Source organism: Somniosus microcephalus, chromosome 19 (genome assembly GCF_052327205.1).
Source record: "Somniosus microcephalus isolate GS21.2 chromosome 19, FLI_Smic_1.0, whole genome shotgun sequence".
Lineage (NCBI taxonomy): Eukaryota > Metazoa > Chordata > Chondrichthyes > Squaliformes > Somniosidae > Somniosus > Somniosus microcephalus.
This window is the reverse complement of record NC_141005.1, coordinates 7,563,740-7,584,852: the sequence shown is the minus strand read 5'-3', so window position 1 is coordinate 7,584,852 and position 21,113 is coordinate 7,563,740. Positions and strand designations below refer to the sequence as shown.

General features: G+C 52.5%; 1 protein-coding gene across 6 annotated transcripts in view; it reads right to left on the bottom strand.

Moving 5' to 3' along the window:
- ulk1b (unc-51 like autophagy activating kinase 1) overlaps window positions 1–21,113 on the bottom strand; it is a 203,168-nt gene that overhangs the window by 136,435 nt on the left and 45,620 nt on the right. For all 6 annotated transcript variants that reach the window (XM_086011911.1, XM_086011910.1, XM_086011909.1 and 3 more), the window contains exon 4: window positions 11,016–11,048. In XM_086011911.1, the coding sequence (XP_085868037.1) occupies window positions 11,016–11,048 (33 nt within the window). The remainder of the gene's footprint in view (window positions 1–11,015; window positions 11,049–21,113) is intronic.

Below are 21,113 nucleotides of genomic sequence, written 5' to 3'. Positions count from 1 at the left end.
ATTAATCTGGTCTCAGTGACGTCATTCAAATGTTTTGCCCGATGGTGTATTATTCGACCTCCTCTGGCATTGCACATGAGGATCAAGAGCGGGTGAGGCCTTGAGGTAAGGAGGCACTTAAAGCATTTATTGTCAAATCTCTCCGATAAACGAGAGCAGAGGGTGGAATGTGGCGTAACTGTGTTAAGGTAACATCACCGATACAAGTTACCTGTGTCCAAGAATTGGCAAAGGGTTCATAAAAATCACATTATATTCCAACAAAATCTTTCACCAGCGTGAAAAGGACGAATAGACAGCTAATCCTGGAATAGCGGGGTAGATTTTGACAAGTGAATGGTTGTGACACAAAGCTGTGGTGAGAACGCATCCTGGAGAAATCAGTGCACCTCACTCGCTATTCCGTAAATCCAGAGAGCCTCTGTGCCAAATTCCCAACATGTGCTCCTGACACGGAGAGCTTTGGCCTGGAAGCAATACTTCATAAAGTCTCACCCACCGAGTGACCCAGAACACGTTGGATAACCTGTCTAACTCACCGAGTGACCCGGGACATGTTGTGTAGCCCGTCTAACTCACCGAGTGACCCGGGACATGTTGGATAACCCGTCTAACTCACCGAGTGACCCGGGACACGTGTAACCCGTCTAACTCACCGAGTGACCCGGGACATGTTGTGTAACCCGTCTAACTCACCGAGTGACCCGGGACATGTTGGATAACCCGTCTAACTCACCGAGTGACCCGGGACACGTGTAACCCGTCTAACTCACCGAGTGACCCGGGACACGTGTAACCCGTCTAACTCACCGAGTGACCCGGGACATGTTGTGTAACCCGTCTAACTCACCGAGTGACCCGGGACACGTTGTGTAACCCGTCTAACTCACCGAGTGACCCGGGACATGTTGTGTAACCCGTCTAACTCACCGAGTGACCCGGGACATGTTGTGTAACCTGTCTAACTCACCGAGTGACCCGGGACATGTTGGAATACCCGTCTAACTCACCGAGTGACCCGGGACACGTGTAACCCGTCTAACTCACCGAGTGACCCGGGACACGTGTAACGCGTCTAACTCACCGAGTGACCCGGGACACGTGTAACCCGTCTAACTCACCGAGTGACCCGGGACACGTGTAACCCGTCTAACTCACCGAGTGACCCGGGACATGTTGTGTAACCCGTCTAACTCACCGAGTGACCCGCGACATGTTGTGTAACCCGTCTAACTCACCGAGTGACCCGGGACACGTGTAACCCGTCTAACTCACCGAGTGACCCGGGACATGTTGTGTAACCCGTCTAACTCACCGAGTGACCCGGGACATGTTGTGTAACCCGTCTAACTCACCGAGTGACCCGGGACACGTTGTGTAACCCGTCTAACTCACCGAGTGACCCGGGACATGTTGTGTAACCCGTCTAACTCACCGAGTGACCCGGGACATGTTGTGTAACCCGTCTAACTCACCGAGTGACCCGGGACATGTTGTGTAACCCGTCTAACTCACCGAGTGACCCGGGACATGTTGTGTAACCTGTCTAACTCACCGAGTGACCCGGGACATGTTGTGTAACCCGTCTAACTCACCGAGTGACCCGGGACATGTTGTGTAACCTGTCTAACTCACCGAGTGACCCGGGACATGTTGTGTAACCCGTCTAACTCACCGAGTGACCCGGGACACGTGTAACCCGTCTAACTCACCGAGTGACCCGGGACATGTTGTGTAACCCGTCTAACTCACCGAGTGACCCGGGACATGTTGGATAACCCGTCTAACTCACCGAGTGACCCGGGACATGTTGTGTAACCCGTCTAACTCACCGAGTGACCCGGGACACGTTGTGTAACCCGTCTAACTCACCGAGTGACCCGGGACATGTTGGAATACCCGTCTAACTCACCGAGTGACCCGGGACACGTTGTGTAACCCGTCTAACTCACCGACTGACCCGGGACATGTTGTGTAACCCGTCTAACTCACCGAGTGACCCGGGACATGTTGTGTAACCCGTCTAACTCACCGAGTGACCCGGGACACGTGTAACCCGTCTAACTCACCGAGTGACCCGGGACACGTTGTGTAACCCGTCTAACTCACCGAGTGACCCGGGACATGTTGTGTAACCCGTCTAACTCACCGAGTGACCCGGGACACGTTGTGTAACCCGTCTAACTCACCGAGTGACCCGGGACACGTTGTGTAACCCGTCTAACTCACCGAGTGACCCGGGACATGTTGTGTAACCCGTCTAACTCACCGAGTGACCCGGGACACGTTGTGTAACCCGTCTAACTCACCGAGTGACCCGGGACACGTGTAACCCGTCTAACTCACCGAGTGACCCGGGACATGTTGTGTAACCCGTCTAACTCACCGAGTGACCCGGGACATGTTGTGTAACCCGTCTAACTCACCGAGTGACCCGGGACATGTTGTGTAACCCGTCTAACTCACCGAGTGACCCGGGACATGTTGTGTAACCCGTCTAACTCACCGAGTGACCCGGGACATGTTGTGTAACCCGTCTAACTCACCGAGTGACCCGGGACATGTTGTGTAACCTGTCTAACTCACCGAGTGACCCGGGACATGTTGTGTAACCCGTCTAACTCACCGAGTGACCCGGGACATGTTGTGTAACCCGTCTAACTCACCGAGTGACCCGGGACATGTTGTGTAACCTGTCTAACTCACCGAGTGACCCGGGACACGTTGTGTAACCCGTCTAACTCACCGAGTGACCCGGGACACGTTGTGTAACCCGTCTAACTCACCGAGTGACCCGGGACACGTGTAACCCGTCTAACTCACCGAGTGACCCGGGACACGTTGTGTAACCCATCTAACTCACCGAGTGACCCGGGACATGTTGGAATACCCATCTAACTCACCGAGTGACCCGGGACATGTTGGAATACCCATCTAACTCACCGAGTGACCCGGGACACGTTGTGCAACCCGTCTAACTCACCTAGTGACCCGGGACATGTTGTGTAACCCGTCTAACTCACCGAGTGACCCGGGACATGTTGTGTAACCTGTCTAACTCACCGAGTGACCCGGGACATGTTGTGTAACCCGTCTAACTCACCGAGTGACCCGGGACATGTTGTGTAACCCGTCTAACTCACCGAGTGACCCGGGACATGTTGTGTAACCCGTCTAACTCACCGAGTGACCCGGGACATGTTGTGTAACCCGTCTAACTCACCGAGTGACCCGGGACATGTTGTGTAACCCGTCTAACTCACCGAGTGACCCGGGACACGTTGTGTAACCCGTCTAACTCACCGAGTGACCCGGGACATGTTGTGTAACCCGTCTAACTCACCGAGTGACCCGGGACATGTTGTGTAACCCGTCTAACTCACCGACTGACCCGGGACACGTTGTGTAACCCGTCTAACTCACCGAGTGACCCGGGACACGTTGTGTAACCCGTCTAACTCACCGAGTGACCCGGGACACGTGTAACCCGTCTGACTCACCGAGTGACCCGGGACACGTTGTGTAACCCGTCTAACTCATCGAGTGACCCGGGACATGTTGTGTAACCCGTCTAACTCACCGAGTGACCCGGGACATGTTGTGTAACCTGTCTAACTCACCGAGTGACCCGGGACATGTTGGAATACCCGTCTAACTCACCGAGTGACCCGGGACACGTGTAACCCGTCTAACTCACCGAGTGACCCGGGACACGTGTAACGCGTCTAACTCACCGAGTGACCCGGGACACGTGTAACCCGTCTAACTCACCGAGTGACCCGGGACACGTGTAACCCGTCTAACTCACCGAGTGACCCGGGACATGTTGTGTAACCCGTCTAACTCACCGAGTGACCCGGGACATGTTGTGTAACCCGTCTAACTCACCGAGTGACCCGGGACATGTTGTGTAACCCGTCTAACTCACCGAGTGACCCGGGACATGTTGTGTAACCCGTCTAACTCACCGAGTGACCCGGGACATGTTGTGTAACCCGTCTAACTCACCGAGTGACCCGGGACACGTTGTGTAACCCGTCTAACTCACCGAGTGACCCGGGACACGTTGTGTAACCCGTCTAACTCACCGAGTGACCCGGGACATGTTGTGTAACCCGTCTAACTCACCGAGTGACCCGGGACATGTTGTGTAACCCGTCTAACTCACCGAGTGACCCGGGACATGTTGTGTAACCTGTCTAACTCACCGAGTGACCCGGGACATGTTGTGTAACCCGTCTAACTCACCGAGTGACCCGGGACATGTTGTGTAACCTGTCTAACTCACCGACTGACCCGGGACATGTTGTGTAACCCGTCTAACTCACCGAGTGACCCGGGACACGTGTAACCCGTCTAACTCACCGAGTGACCCGGGACATGTTGTGTAAACCCGTCTAACTCACCGAGTGACCCGGGACATGTTGGATAACCCGTCTAACTCACCGAGTGACCCGGGACATGTTGTGTAACCCGTCTAACTCACCGAGTGACCCGGGACACGTTGTGTAACCCGTCTAACCTCACCGAGTGACCCGGGACATGTTGGAATACCCGTCTAACTCACCGAGTGACCCGGGACACGTTGTGTAACCCGTCTAACTCACCGACTGACCCGGGACATGTTGTGTAACCCGTCTAACTCACCGAGTGACCCGGGACATGTTGTGTAACCCGTCTAACTCACCGAGTGACCCGGGACACGTGTAACCCGTCTAACTCACCGAGTGACCCGGGACACGTTGTGTAACCCGTCTAACTCACCGAGTGACCCGGGACATGTAGTGTAACCCGTCTAACTCACCGAGTGACCCGGGACACGTTGTGTAACCCGGTCTAACTCACCGAGTGACCCGGGACACGTTGTGTAACCCGTCTAACTCACCGAGTGACCCGGGACATGTTGTGTAACCCGTCTAACTCACCGAGTGACCCCGGGACACGTTGTGTAACCCGTCTAACTCACCGAGTGACCCGGGACACGTGTAACCCGTCTAACTCACCGAGTGACCCGGGACATGTTGTGTAACCCGTCTAACTCACCGAGTGACCCGGGACATGTTGTGTAACCCGTCTAACTCACCGAGTGACCCGGGACATGTTGTGTAACCCGTCTAACTCACCGAGTGACCCGGGACATGTTGTGTAACCCGTCTAACTCACCGAGTGACCCGGGACATGTTGTGTAACCTGTCTAACTCACCGAGTGACCCGGGACATGTTGTGTAACCTGTCTAACTCACCGAGTGACCCGGGACATGTTGTGTAACCCGTCTAACTCACCGAGTGACCCGGGACATGTTGTGTAACCCGTCTAACTCACCGAGTGACCCGGGACATGTTGTGTAACCCGTCTAACTCACCGAGTGACCCGGGACACGTTGTGTAACCTGTCTAACTCACCGAGTGACCCGGGACACGTTGTGTAACCCGTCTAACTCACTGAGTGACCCAGGACATGTTGTGTAACCCGTCTAACTCACCGAGTGACCCGGGACACGTTGTGTAACCCGTCTAACTCACCGAGTGACCCGGGACATGTTGTGTAACCTGTCTAACTCACCGAGTGACCCGGGACACGTTGTGTAACCCGTCTAACTCACCGAGTGACCCGGGACACGTTGTGTAACCCGTCTAACTCACCGAGTGACCCGGGACACGTGTAACCCGTCTAACTCACCGAGTGACCCGGGACACGTTGTGTAACCCATCTAACTCACCGAGTGACCCGGGACATGTTGGAATACCCATCTAACTCACCGAGTGACCCGGGACATGTTGGAATACCCATCTAACTCACCGAGTGACCCGGGACACGTTGTGTAACCCGTCTAACTCACCGAGTGACCCGGGACATGTTGTGTAACCCGTCTAACTCACCGAGTGACCCGGGACATGTTGTGTAACCCGTCTAACTCACCGAGTGACCCGGGACACGTTGTGTAACCCGTCTAACTCACCGAGTGACCCGGGACATGTTGTGTAACCCGTCTAACTCACCGAGTGACCCGGGACATGTTGTGTAACCCGTCTAACTCACCGAGTGACCCGGGACATGTTGTGTAACCCGTCTAACTCACCGAGTGACCCGGGACACGTTGTGTAACCCGTCTAACTCACCAAGTGACCCGGGACACGTTGTGTAACCCGTCTAACTCACCGAGTGACCCGGGACACGTGTAACCCGTCTAACTCACCGAGTGACCCGGGACACGTGTAACCCGTCTAACTCACCGAGTGACCCGGGACATGTTGTGTAACCCGTCTAACTCACCGAGTGACCCGGGACACGTGTAACCCGTCTAACTCACCGAGTGACCCGGGACACGTGTAACCCGTCTAACTCACCGAGTGACCCGGGACACGTGTAACCCGTCTAACTCACCGAGTGACCCGGGACACGTGTAACCCGTCTAACTCACCGAGTGACCCGGGACACGTTGTGTAACCCGTCTAACTCACCGAGTGACCCGGGACACGTGTAACCCGTCTAACTCACCGAGTGACCCGGGACACGTTGTGTAACCCGTCTAACTCACCGAGTGACCCGGGACACGTGTAACCCGTCTAACTCACCGAGTGACCCGGGACATGTGTAACCCGTCTAACTCACCGAGTGACCCGGGACACGTGTAACCCGTCGAACTCACCGAGTGACCCGGGACACGTGTAACCCGTCTAACTCACCGAGTGACCCGGGACACGTGTAACCCGTCTAACTCACCGAGTGACCCGGGACACGTGTAACCCGTCTAACTCACCGAGTGACCCGGGACACGTGTAACCCGTCTAACTCACCGAGTGACCCGGGACACGTGTAACCCGTCTAACTCACCGAGTGACCCGGGACACGTGTAACCCGTCTAACTCACCGAGTGACCCGGGACATGTTGTGTAACCCGTCTAACTCACCGAGTGACCCGGGACATGTTGGATAACCCGTCTAACTCACCGAGTGACCCGGGACACGTGTAACCCGTCTAACTCACCGAGTGACCCGGGACACGTGTATCCCGTCTAACTCACCGAGTGACCCGGGACATGTCGTGTAACCCGTCTAACTCACCGAGTGACCCGGGACATGTTGGAATACCCGTCTAACTCACCGAGCGACCCGGGACACGTGTAACCCGTCTAACTCACCGAGTGACCCGGGACATGTTGTGTAACCCGTCTAACTCACCGAGTGACCCGGGACATGTTGTGTAACCCGTCTAACTCACCGAGAGACCCGGGACATGTTGTGTAACCCGTCTAACTCACCGAGTGACCCGGGACACGTTGTGTAACCCGTCTAACTCACCGAGTGACCCGGGACACGTTGTGTAACCCGTCTAACTCACCGAGTGACCCGGGACACGTTGTGTAACCCGTCTAACTCACCGAGTGACCCGGGACATGTTGTGTAACCCGTCTAACTCACCGAGTGACCCGGGACACGTTGTGTAACCCGTCTAACTCACCAAGTGACCCGGGACATGTTGTGTAACCCGTCTAACTCACCGAGTGACCCGGGACATGTTGTGTAACCCGTCTAACTCACCGAGTGACCCGGGACATGTTGTGTAACCCGTCTAACTCACCGAGTGACCCGGGACACGTTGTGTAACCCGTCTAACTCACCGAGTGACCCGGGACACGTTGTGTAACCCGTCTAACTCACCGAGTGACCCGGGACAGGTTGTGTAACCCATCTAACTCACCGAGTGACCCGGGACACGTTGTGTAACCCGTCTAACTCACCGAGTGACCCGGGACATGTTGTGTAACCCGTCTAACTCACCGAGTGACCCGGGACACGTTGTGTAACCCGTCTAACTCACCGAGTGACCCGGGACATGTTGTGTAACCCGTCTAACTCACCGAGTGACCCGGGACATGTTGTGTAACCTGTCTAACTCACCGAGTGACCCGGGACATGTTGTGTAACCCGTCTAACTCACCGAGTGACCCAGAACACGTTGGATAACCTGTCTTAACTCACCGAGTGACCCGGGACATGTTGTGTAACCTGTCTAACTCACTGAGTGACCCGGGACACGTTGTGTAACCCGTCTAACTCACCGAGTGACCCGGGACATGTTGTGTAACCCGTCTAACTCACTGAGTGACCCGGGACACGTTGTGTAACCTGTCTAACTCACCGAGTGACCCGGGACACGTTGTGTAACCTGTCTAACTCACCGAGTGACCCGGGACATGTTGTGTAACCCGTCTAACTCACCGAGTGACCCGGGACATGTTGTGTAACCCGTCTAACTCACCGAGTGACCCGGGACATGTTGTGTAACCCGTCTAACTCACCGAGTGACCCGGGACATGTTGTGTAACCCGTCTAACTCACTGAGTGACCCGGGACACGTTGTGTAACCTGTCTAACTCACCGAGTGACCCGGGACATGTTGTGTAACCCGTCTAACTCACCGAGTGACCCGGGACATGTTGTGTAACCCGTCTAACTCACCGAGTGACCCGGGACACGTTGTGTAACCTGTCTAACTCACCGAGTGACCCGGGACACGTTGTGTAACCCGTCTAACTCACTGAGTGACCCGGGACACGTTGTGTAACCTGTCTTAACTCACCGAGTGACCCGGGACACGTTGTGTAACCCGTCTAACTCACCGAGTGACCCGGGACATGTTGTGTAACCCGTCTAACTCACCGAGTGACCCGGGACACGTTGTGTAACCCGTCTAACTCACCGAGTGACCCGGGACATGTTGTGTAACCCGTCTAACTCACCGAGTGACCCGGGACACGTTGTGTAACCCGTCTAACTCACCGAGTGACCCGGGACACGTTGTGTAACCCGTCTAACTCACCGAGTGACCCGGGACATGTTGTGTAACCCGTCTAACTCACCGAGTGACCCGGGACATGTTGTGTAACCCGTCTAACTCACCGAGTGACCCGAGACATATTGTGTAACCCGTCTAACTCACCGAGTGACCCGGGACACGTTGTGTAACCCGTCTAACTCACCGAGTGACCCGGGACATGTTGTGTAACCCGTCTAACTCACCGAGTGACCCGGGACACGTGTAACCCGTCTAACTCACCGAGTGACCCAGAACACGTTGGATAACCTGTCTTAACTCACCGAGTGACCCGGGACATGTTGGAATACCCGTCTAACTCACCGAGTGACCCGGGACATGTTGTGTAACCTGTCGAACTCACCGAGTGACCCGGGACATGTTGGAATACCCGTCTAACTCACCGAGTGACCCGGGACATGTTGTGTAACCCGTCTAACTCACCGAGTGACCCGGGACACGTGTAACCCGTCTAACTCACCGAGTGACCCGGGACATGTTGTGTAACCCGTCTAACTCACCGAGTGACCCGGGACACGTTGTGTAACCCGTCTAACTCACCGAGTGACCCGGGACATGTTGTGTAACCTGTCTAACTCACTGAGTGACCCGGGACACGTTGTGTAACCTGTCTAACTCACTGAGTGACCCGGGACATGTTGTGTAACCCGTCTAACTCACCGAGTGACCCAGAACATGTTGAATAACCCGTCTAACTCACCGAGTGACCCAGAACACGTTGGATAACCTGTCTTAACTCACCGAGTGACCCGGGACATGTTGTGTAACCTGTCTAACTCACTGAGTGACCCGGGACATGTTGTGTAACCTGTCTAACTCACCGAGTGACCCGGGACATGTTGTGTAACCTGTCTAACTCACCGAGTGACCCGGGACATGTTGTGTAACCCGTCTAACTCACTGAGTGACCCGGGACATGTTGTGTAACCTGTCTAACTCACCGAGTGACCCGGGACATGTTGTGTAACCTGTCTAACTCACTGAGTGACCCGGGACATGTTGTGTAACCTGTCTAACTCACTGAGTGACCCGGGACATGTTGTGTAACCTGTCTAACTCACCGAGTGACCCGGGACATGTTGTGTAACCCGTCTAACTCACCGAGTGACCCGGGACACGTTGTGTAACCCGTCTAACTCACCGAGTGACCCAGAACACGTTGGATAACCTGTCTTAACTCACCGAGTGACCCGGGACATGTTGTGTAACCTGTCTAACTGACTGAGTGACCCGGGACATGTTGTGTAACCTGTCTAACTCACCGAGTGACCCGGGACATGTTGTGTAACCCGTCTAACTCACTGAGTGACCCGGGACATGTTGTGTAACCTGTCTAACTCACCGAGTGACCCGGGACATGTTGTGTAACCTGTCTAACTCACTGAGTGACCCGGGACATGTTGTGTAACCTGTCTAACTCACTGAGTGACCCGGGACATGTTGTGTAACCTGTCTAACTCACCGAGTGACCCGGGACATGTTGTGTAACCCGTCTAACTCACCGAGTGACCCGGGACATGTTGGATAACCCGTCTAACTCACCGAGTGACCCGGGACATGTTGTGTAACCTGTCTAACTCACTGAGTGACCCGGGACACGTTGTGTAACCCGTCTAACTCACCGAGTGACCCGGGACATGTTGGAATACCCGTCTAACTCACCGAGTGACCCAGAACATGTTGAATAACCCGTCTAACTCACCGAGTGACCCAGAACACGTTGGATAACCCGTCTAACTCACCGAGTGACCCAGAACACGTTGGATAACCTGTCTTAACTCACCGAGTGACCCGGGACATGTTGTGTAACCTGTCTAACTCACTGAGTGACCCGGGACATGTTGTGTAACCTGTCTAACTCACCGAGTGACCCGGGACATGTTGTGTAACCCGTCTAACTCACCGAGTGACCCGGGACATGTTGTGTAACCTGTCTAACTCACCGAGTGACCCGGGACATGTTGTGTAACCCGTCTAACTCACCGAGTGACCCACAACACGTTGGATAACCTGTCTTAACTCACCGAGTGACCCGGGACATGTTGTGTAACCTGTCTAACTCACCGAGTGACCCGGGACATGTTGGATAACCCGTCTAACTCACCGAGTAACCCAGGACATGTTGTGTAACCCGTCTAACTCACCGAGTGACCCGGGACATGTTGTGTAACTCACCTCCATCACCAAATAGACCGAGTTTGCCATCTCCTGTAAAATGGAAAGAAAATTATTAGAAATAATAGCATTTTGATACATTATATTTTTGCATAAGTTGCCCACTTCTAGTCCACAGACCTTACTTCCTGTTGTCACAAACTTTGGTCACACTTTCCCATTGTAAACTGCTGTGTCAACATTTCCCATTCACTATTGTCATGTCAACCGTCACAATGTAGTTACAGGCTATGACCACTAGGCTGGTTCCATGGAGTGAATCATAGGACTTTATGACACAGAAGGAGGCCATTTGGCCCATCATGTCTGTGTCGGTATGAGCTTCTGAAGTCTCTCTCTCTCTCAACTTTGTCACCATTTTGTGTAGGAAAAAAATCCTTTCATTTATCAACTGACCGTGGACAATGTCATGGGGCAATTTATGGTTGAGTAAAGTTTATGAGGAGTTTTTAAGCCACCTAATCTAATGCTTTTGCCTCCAGTTTTGTCCCCTCCTCTGCTGCAGGCACGGAATTGCGTTGGGTTATTGATCTACTTGCACCATTGGCTATCCGTCCATTACCTCAGCCAAGTGAGCAGTCCTCTCGTGTGAACCTCGACAACCAGCGTCAGCAGGGTACAGTCTTTGAGGAAGTTACTAGTATGTGTTATTAGGGACTGAGCATGTGGACAAATATGAACTGATCAGAGAGAGCCAGCATGGATTTATAACAGGTAAGTTATGTCTAATGAACCAAGATGAATTTATTTGAAGAGGTAACTAATGTGGTAGATAAGGGAGTGTCTATAGATGTTATTTACAGGAAACTCTTTTTTATCCGGCACCGACGGGACCGGCGTGGTGCCAGTTGATCAAAAAGTCTGGATTACAGAGAGGTATACTTACCAAGGTACGAGGGCCCCGTACATGGCCACAGATCCAGGTGTCCCTGTTGCATGGCAACAGGTGCAGGAACCCCTGTTACACGGCCACAGATCCAGGAACCCCGGTTACACGGCCACTAATATGAAGTAAAACTTACCTGAACCTACTCCTGAATTTTGCCGGTTAAGAGAGATTTCCGGTTATTTAGGTGCCGGTAAAAAGAGAGTTTCCTGTATGTGGACTTCCAGAAGTCATTCGATAAGGTTCCACACAAGAGACTGTTAACAAAAAGGAGAACGTATGGAATTGGAGATAACCTATTGACACGGATATGTTCCTGTGTCCCTCTCGTGCTTTCTTCCAGTGTGCCACATCTAGCACCTATCCATAGTAACGTTAGGAGCAGGAGGAGGCCATTCAGCCCCTCAGGCCTGTTCCGTCAATCAATGAGGTCATGGCTGATCTGCACCTCAACTCCATTTACCCGCCTTTGCTCCATATCCCCTGATTCCCTTACCCAGCAAAAATCAATCAATCTCAGTCTCGAACGCTCCAAATGACCCCCAGCATCCACAGCCTTTTGGGGGAGAGAGTTCTAGAATTCTACCACCCTTTCTGTGGAAAATGTGCTTCCTGATTTCCCCCCTGTTTGGTATCCGTATTGAATTTCATCTAAGACCGTTCTGGCAACTTGCAAATGTTACCGAGTTAGTGATATTTAAGTAGTTGCTTAGCAACCTTGGCAGCCTCAGCTGCCCTCCAACAGGACATCCGCTGTCAATCTGGCCCGTTGTGTTGCTGAATTCTGCCGCCTTTGGCTCTGGTTGGTTCAGTGCTCTATGTGGTGCGGGGTGGTTCAGTGTTCTATATGGTGCTGGGTGGTTCAGTGCTCTATATGGTGCGGGGTTGGTTCAGTGCTCTATATGGTGCGGGTTGGTTCAGTGTTCTATATGGTGCTGGGTGGTTCAGTGCTCTATATGGTGCTGGGTTGGTTCAGTGCTCTATATGGTGCGGGTTGGTTCAGTGCTCTATATGGTGCGGGGTGGTTCAGTGCTCTATATGGTGCTGGGTTGGTTCAGTGTTCTGTATGGTGCGGGGTGGTTCAGTGCTCTATATGGTGCGGGGTGGTTCAGTGTTCTATATGGTGCGGGGTTGGTTCAGTGCTCTATATGGTGCTGGGTTGGTTCAGTGTTCTATATGGTGCTGGGTTGGTTCAGTGTTCTATATGCTGCGGGGTTGGTTCAGTGCTCTATATGGTGCGGGTGGTTCCGTGTTCTATATGGTGCGGGGTTGGTTCAGTGTTCTATATGGTGCTGGGTTGGTTCAGTGTTCTATATGGTGCTGGGGTGGTTCAGTGTTCTATATGGTGCGGGGTTGGTTCAGTGCTCTATATGGTGCGGATTGGTTCAGTGCTCTATATGGTGCTGGGTGGTTCAGTGTTCTATATGGTGCGGGGTGGTTCAGTGCTCTATATGGTGCGGGGTGGTTCAGTGTTCTATATGGTGCGGGGTGGTTCAGTGCTCTATATGGTGCGGGGTGGTTCAGTGCTCTATATGGTGCGGGGTGGTTCAGTGCTCTATATGGTGCGGGGTGGTTCAGTGTTCTATATGGTGCGGGGTTGGTTCAGTGTTCTATATGGTGCTGGGTTGGTTCAGTGTTCTATATGGTGCGGGTTGGTTCAGTGCTCTATATGGTGCGGGGTGGTTCAGTGCTCTATATGGTGCGGGGTGGTTCAGTGCTCTATATGGTGCTGGTTGGTTCAGTGTTCTATATGGTGCTGGGTTGGTTCAGTGCTCTATATGGTGTGGGGTGGTTCAGTGCTCTATATGGTGCGGGGTTGGTTCAGTGTTCTATATGGTGCTGGGTTGGTTCAGTGCTCTATATGGTGTGGGGTGGTTCAGTGCTCTATATGGTGCGGGTTGGTTCAGTGCTCTATATGGTGCTGGGTTGGTTCAGTGCTCTATATGGTGTGGGGTGGTTCAGTGCTCTATATGGTGCGGGGTGGTTCAGTGCTCTATATGGTGCGGGTGGTTCAGTGTTCTATATGGTGCTGGGTTGGTTCAGTGTTCTATATGGTGCTGGGTTGGTTCAGTGCTCTATATGGTGTGGGGTGGTTCAGTGCTCTATATGGTGCGGGGTGGTTCAGTGCTCTATGTGGTGCGGGTGGTTCAGTGTTCTATATGGTGCTGGGTTGGTTCAGTGTTCTATATGGTGCTGGGTTGGTTCAGTGCTCTATATGGTGCGGGTGGTTCAGTGCTCTATATGGTGCGGGGTGGTTCAGTGCTCTATATGGTGCGGGGTGGTTCAGTGCTCTATATGGTGCGGGTTGGTTCAGTGCTCTATATGGTGTGGGGTGGTTCAGTGCTCTATATGGTGCTGGGTTGGTTCAGTGTTCTATATGGTGCTGGGTGGTTCAGTGCTCTATATGGTGCGGGGTGGTTCAGTGCTCTATATGGTGCGGGTTGGTTCAGTGCTCTATATGGTGTGGGGTGGTTCAGTGCTCTATATGGTGCTGGGTTGGTTCAGTGCTCTATATGGTGCGGGGTTGGTTCAGTGCTCTATATGGTGCGGGGTGGTTCAGTGCTCTATATGGTGCTGGGTTGGTTCAGTGCTCTATATGGTGCGGGGTGGTTCAGTGCTCTATATGGTGCGGGTTGGTTCAGTGCTCTATATGGTGCTGGGTTGGTTCAGTGCTCTATATGGTGTGGGTTGGTTCAGTGTTCTATATGGTGCTGGGTTGGTTCAGTGTTCTATATGGTGCGGGGTGGTTCAGTGCTCTATATGGTGCGGGTTGGTTCAGTGTTCTATATGGTGCTGGGTTGGTTCAGTGTTCTATATGGTGCGGGTGGTTCAGTGCTCTATATGGTGCTGGGTTGGTTCAGTGCTCTATATGGTGCGGGTTGGTTCAGTGTTCTATATGGTGCGGGTGGTTCAGTGCTCTATATGGTGCTGGGTTGGTTCAGTGCTCTATATGGTGCGGGGTGGTTCAGTGTTCTATATGGTGCGGGGTTGGTTCAGTGCTCTATATGGTGCGGGTTGGTTCAGTGCTCTATATGGTGCGGGGTTGGTTCAGTGCTCTATATGGTGCTGGGTGGTTCAGTGTTCTATATGGTGCTGGGTGGTTCAGTGTTCTATATGGTGCTGGGTTGGTTCAGTGCTCTATATGGTGCGGGTTGGTTCAGTGTTCTATATGGTGCTGGGTGGTTCAGTGCTCTATATGGTGCTGGGTGGTTCAGTGCTCTATATGGTGCTGGGTTGGTTCAGTGCTCTATATGGTGCTGGGGTGGTTCCGTGCTCTATATGGTGCGGGGTGGTTCAGTGCTCTATATGGTGCTGGGTTGGTTCAGTGCTCTATATGGTGCTGGGTTGGTTCAGTGTTCTATATGGTGCTGGGTGGTTCAGTGCTCTATATGGTGCGGGTTGGTTCAGTGCTCTATATGGTGTGGGGTGGTTCAGTGCTCTATATGGTGTGGGGTGGTTCAGTGCTCTATATGGTGCTGGGGTGGTTCAGTGCTCTATATGGTGCGGGTTGGTTCAGTGCTCTATATGGTGCTGGGTTGGTTCAGTGTTCTATATGGTGCTGGGTTGGTTCAGTGCTCTATATGGTGCTGGGTGGTTCAGTGCTCTATATGGTGCTGGGTTGGTTCAGTGTTCTATATGGTGCTGGGTGGTTCAGTGCTCTATATGGTGCTGGGTGGTTCAGTGCTCTATATGGTGCGGGGTGGTTCAGTGCTCTATATGGTGCTGGGTGGTTCAGTGCTCTATATGGTGCTGGGTTGGTTCAGTGTTCTATATGGTGCTGGGTGGTTCAGTGCTCTATATGGTGCTGGGCGGTTCAGTGTTCTATATGGTGCGGGGTGGTTCAGTGCTCTATATGGTGCTGGGTGGTTCAGTGCTCTATATGGTGTGGGGCGGTTCAGTGTTCTATATGGTGCGGGTTGGTTCAGTGTTCTATATGGTGCGGGTGGTTCAGTGCTCTATATGGTGCTGGGTTGGTTCAGTGCTCTATATGGTGCGGGTGGTTCAGTGCTCTATATGGTGCGGGGTGGTTCAGTGCTCTATATGGTGCTGGGGTGGTTCAGTGCTCTATATGGTGCGGGTTGGTTCAGTGTTCTATATGGTGCTGGGTGGTTCAGTGCTCTATATGGTGCTGGGGTGGTTCAGTGTTCTATATGGTGCTGGGTGGTTCAGTGCTCTATATGGTGCGGGTTGGTTCAGTGCTCTATATGGTGCTGGGTTGGTTCAGTGCTCTATATGGTGTGGGGTGGTTCAGTGTTCTATATGGTGCTGGGTTGGTTCAGTGCTCTATATGGTGCGGGTTGGTTCAGTGCTCTATATGGTGCTGGGTGGTTCAGTGCTCTATATGGTGCGGGTTGGTTCAGTGCTCTATATGGTGCTGGGTGGTTCAGTGTTCTATATGGTGCTGGGTGGTTCAGTGCTCTATATGGTGCTGGGGTGGTTCAGTGTTCTATATGGTGCGGGTTGGTTCAGTGCTCTATATGGTGCGGGTTGGTTCAGTGCTCTATATGGTGCGGGTTGGTTCAGTGTTCTATATGGTGCTGGGTTGGTTCAGTGTTCTATATGGTGCGGGGTTGGTTCAGTGTTCTATATGGTGCTGGGTTGGTTCAGTGTTCTATATGGTGCGGGTTGGTTCAGTGCTCTATATGGTGCTGGGTTGGTTCAGTGCTCTATATGGTGTGGGGTGGTTCAGTGTTCTATATGGTGCTGGGTTGGTTCAGTGCTCTATATGGTGCGGGGTGGTTCAGTGCTCTATATGGTGCGGGGTGGTTCAGTGCTCTATATGGTGCGGGGTGGTTCAGTGCTCTATATGGTGCGGGGTGGTTCAGTGTTCTATATGGTGCTGGGTTGGTTCAGTGTTCTATATGGTGCTGGGTGGTTCAGTGCTCTATATGGTGCGGGGTGGTTCAGTGCTCTATATGGTGCTGGGTGGTTCAGTGCTCTATATGGTGCGGGGTGGTTCAGTGCTCTATATGGTGCGGGGTGGTTCAGTGCTCTATATGGTGCGGGGTGGTTCAGTGTTCTATATGGTGCGGGGTGGTTCAGTGTTCTATGTGGTGCTGGGTTGGTTCAGTGTTCTATATGGTGCTGGGTTGGTTCAGTGTTCTATATGGTGCTGGGTGGTTCAGTGCTCTATATGGTGCGGGTTGGTTCAGTGTTCTATATGGTGCGGGGTGGTTCAGTGTTCTATATGGTGCTGGGTTGGTTCAGTGTTCTATATGGTGCTGGGTTGGTTCAGTGTTCTATATGGTGCGGGCGGTTCAGTGCTCTATATGGTGCGGGGTGGTTCAGTGCTCTATATGGTGCGGGGTGGTTCAGTGCTCTATATGGTGCTGGGTTGGTTCAGTGTTCTATATGGTGCTGGGTTGGTTCAGTGTTCTATATGGTGCGGGGTGGTTCAGTGCTCTATATGGTGCGGGGTGGTTCAGTGCTCTATATGGTGCTGGGTTGGTTCAGTGCTCTATATGGTGCGGGGTGGTTCAGTGTTCTATATGGTGCTGGGTTGGTTCAGTGCTCTATATGGTGCGGGGTGGTTCAGTGCTCTATATGGTGCGGGGTGGTTCAGTGCTCTATATGGTGCTGGGTTGGTTCAGTGCTCTATATGGTGCGGATTGGTTCAGTGCTCTATATGGTGCTGGGTTGGTTCAGTGTTCTATATGGTGCTGGTTGGTTCAGTGTTCTATATGGTGCTGGGTTGGTTCAGTGTTCTATATGGTGTGGGTTGGTTCAGTGTTCTATATGGTGCTGGGTTGGTTCAGTGTTCTATATGGTGCTGGTTGGTTCAGTGCTCTATATGGTGCTGGGTTGGTTCAGTGTTCTATATGGTGTGGGTTGGTTCAGTGTTCTATATGGTGCGGGTGGTTCAGTGTTCTATATGGTGCGGGGTGGCTCAGTGTTCTATATGGTGCGGGGTTGGTTCAGTGTTCTATATGGTGCTGGGTTGGTTCAGTGTTCTATATGGTGCGGTGGTTCAGTGTTCTATATGGTGCTGGGTTGGTTCAGTGTTCTATATGGTGCGGGTGGTTCAGTGCTCTATATGGTGCTGGGTTGGTTCAGTGTTCTATATGGTGCTGGGTTGGTTCAGTGCTCTATATGGTGCGGGGTTGGTTCAGTGCTCTATATGGTGCGGGTTGGTTCAGTGTTCTATATGGTGCTGGGTTGGTTCAGTGCTCTATATGGTGCGGGGTTGGTTCAGTGTTCTATATGGTGCGGGTTGGTTCAGTGTTCTATATGGTGCGGGGTGGTTCAGTGTTCTATATGGTGCGGGGTGGTTCAGTGCTCTATATGGTGCGGGTTGGTTCAGTGTTCTATATGGTGCGGGTTGGTTCAGTGTTCTATATGGTGCGGGGTGGTTCAGTGTTCTATATGGTGCGGGGTGGTTCAGTGCTCTATATGGTGCGGGTTGGTTCAGTGTTCTATATGGTGCGGGTTGGTTCAGTGTTCTATATGGTGCGGGTTGGTTCAGTGTTCTATATGGTGCGGGGTGGTTCAGTGCTCTATATGGTGCGGGTTGGTTCAGTGCTCTATATGGTGCTGGGTTGGTTCAGTGCTCTATATGGTGCGGGTTGGTTCAGTGTTCTATATGGTGCGGGTTGGTTCAGTGCTCTATATGGTGCTGGGTTGGTTCAGTGCTCTATATGGTGCGGGTTGGTTCAGTGTTCTATATGGTGCTGGGTTGGTTCAGTGCTCTATATGGTGCGGGGTGGTTCAGTGCTCTATATGGTGCGGGTGGTTCAGTGTTCTATATGGTGCTGGGTTGGTTCAGTGTTCTATATGGTGCTGGGTTGGTTCAGTGCTCTATATGGTGCGGGTGGTTCAGTGCTGTATATGGTGCTGGGTTGGTTCAGTGCTCTATATGGTGCGGGGTTGGTTCAGTGTTCTATATGGTGCGGGTTGGTTCAGTGTTCTATATGGTGCGGGTTGGTTCAGTGCTCTATATGGTGCTGGGTTGGTTCAGTGCTCTATATGGTGCTGGGTTGGTTCAGTGTTCTATATGGTGTGGGTTGGTTCAGTGTTCTATATGGTGCGGGTTGGTTCAGTGTTCTATATGGTGCGGGTTGGTTCAGTGCTCTATATGGTGCGGGTTGGTTCAGTGCTCTATATGGTGCGGGTTGGTTCAGTGCTCTATATGGTGCTGGGTTGGTTCAGTGTTCTATATGGTGCTGGGTTGGTTCAGTGCTCTATATGGTGCGGGGTGGTTCAGTGCTCTATATGGTGCGGGGTGGTTCAGTGCTCTATATGGTGCTGGGTTGGTTCAGTGTTCTATATGGTGCGGGGTGGTTCAGTGCTCTATATGGTGCGGGGTGGTTCAGTGCTCTATATGGTGCGGGGTGGTTCAGTGCTCTATATGGTGCTGGGTTGGTTCAGTGTTCTATATGGTGCGGGGTGGTTCAGTGCTCTATATGGTGCTGGGTGGTTCAGTGCTCTATATGGTGCTGGGTTGGTTCAGTGTTCTATATGGTGCTGGGTTGGTTCAGTGCTCTATATGGTGCGGGGTGGTTCAGTGCTCTATATGGTGCTGGGTGGTTCAGTGTTCTATATGGTGCGGGGTGGTTCAGTGTTCTATATGGTGCAGGTTGGTTCAGTGTTCTATATGGTGCGGGTTGGTTCAGTGTTCTATGTGGTGCTGGGTCGTTCAGTGTTCTATATGGTGCTGGTTGGTTCAGTGCTCTATATGGTGCGGGTTGGTTCAGTGTTCTATATGGTGCTGGGTGGTTCAGTGTTCTATATGGTGCTGGTTGGTTCAGTGCTCTATATGGTGCGGGGTGGTTCAGTGCTCTATATGGTGCTGGGTTGGTTCAGTGCTCTATATGGTGCGGGGTGGTTCAGTGTTCTATATGGTGCTGGGTTGGTTCAGTGCTCTATATGGTGCGGGGTGGTTCAGTGCTCTATATGGTGCGGGGTGGTTCAGTGCTCTATATGGTGCTGGGTTGGTTCAGTGCTCTATATGGTGCTGGGGTGGTTCAGTGTTCTATATGGTGCGGGGTGGTTCAGTGCTCTATATGGTGCTGGGTTGGTTCAGTGTTCTATATGGTGCTGGGTTGGTTCAGTGCTCTATATGGTGCTGGGTTGGTTCAGTGTTCTATATGGTGCGGGTTGGTTCAGTGCTCTATATGGTGCTGGGGTGGTTCAGTGCTCTATATGGTGCGGGTTGGTTCAGTGCTCTATATGGTGCGGGTTGGTTCAGTGCTCTATATGGTGCTGGGTTGGTTCAGTGTTCTATATGGTGCGGTTTGGTTCAGTGCTCTATATGGTGCTGGGTTGGTTCAGTGCTCTATATGGTGTGGGGTGGTTCAGTGTTCTATATGGTGCTGGGTTGGTTCAGTGCTCTATATGGTGCGGGGTGGTTCAGTGCTCTATATGGTGCGGGGTGGTTCAGTGCTCTATATGGTGTGGGGTGGTTCAGTGTTCTATATGGTGCGGGGTGGTTCAGTGCTCTATATGGTGCGGGTTGGTTCAGTGTTCTATATGGTGCGGGTTGGTTCAGTGTTCTATATGGTGCGGGGTGGTTCAGTGCTCTATAAGGTGCGGGTTGGTTCAGTGTTCTATATGGTGCGGGTTGGTTCAGTGTTCTATATGGTGCGGGGTGGTTCAGTGTTCTATATGGTGCGGGGTGGTTCAGTGCTCTATATGGTGCGGGTTGGTTCAGTGTTCTATATGGTGCGGGTTGGTTCAGTGTTCTATATGGTGCGGGGTGGTTCAGTGCTCTATATGGTGCTGGGTTGGTTCAGTGCTCTATATGGTGCGGGTTGGTTCAGTGTTCTATATGGTGCTGGGTTGGTTCCGTGCTCTATATGGTGCGGGTTGGTTCAGTGCTCTATATGGTGCTGGGTTGGTTCAGTGCTCTATATGGTGCGGGGTGGTTCAGTGCTCTATATGGTGCGGGTGGTTCAGTGCTCTATATGGTGCTGGGTTGGTTCAGTGTTCTATATGGTGCTGGGTTGGTTCAGTGCTCTATATGGTGCGGGGTGGTTCAGTGCTCTATATGGTGCTGGGTTGGTTCAGTGTTCTATATGGTGCTGGGTTGGTTCAGTGTTCTATATGGTGCTGGGTTGGTTCAGTGCTCTATATGGTGCGGGTGGTTCAGTGCTGTATATGGTGCTGGGTTGGTTCAGTGCTCTATATGGTGCGGGGTTGGTTCAGTGTTCTATATGGTGCGGGTTGGTTCAGTGTTCTATATGGTGCGGGTTGGTTCAGTGCTCTATATGGTGCGG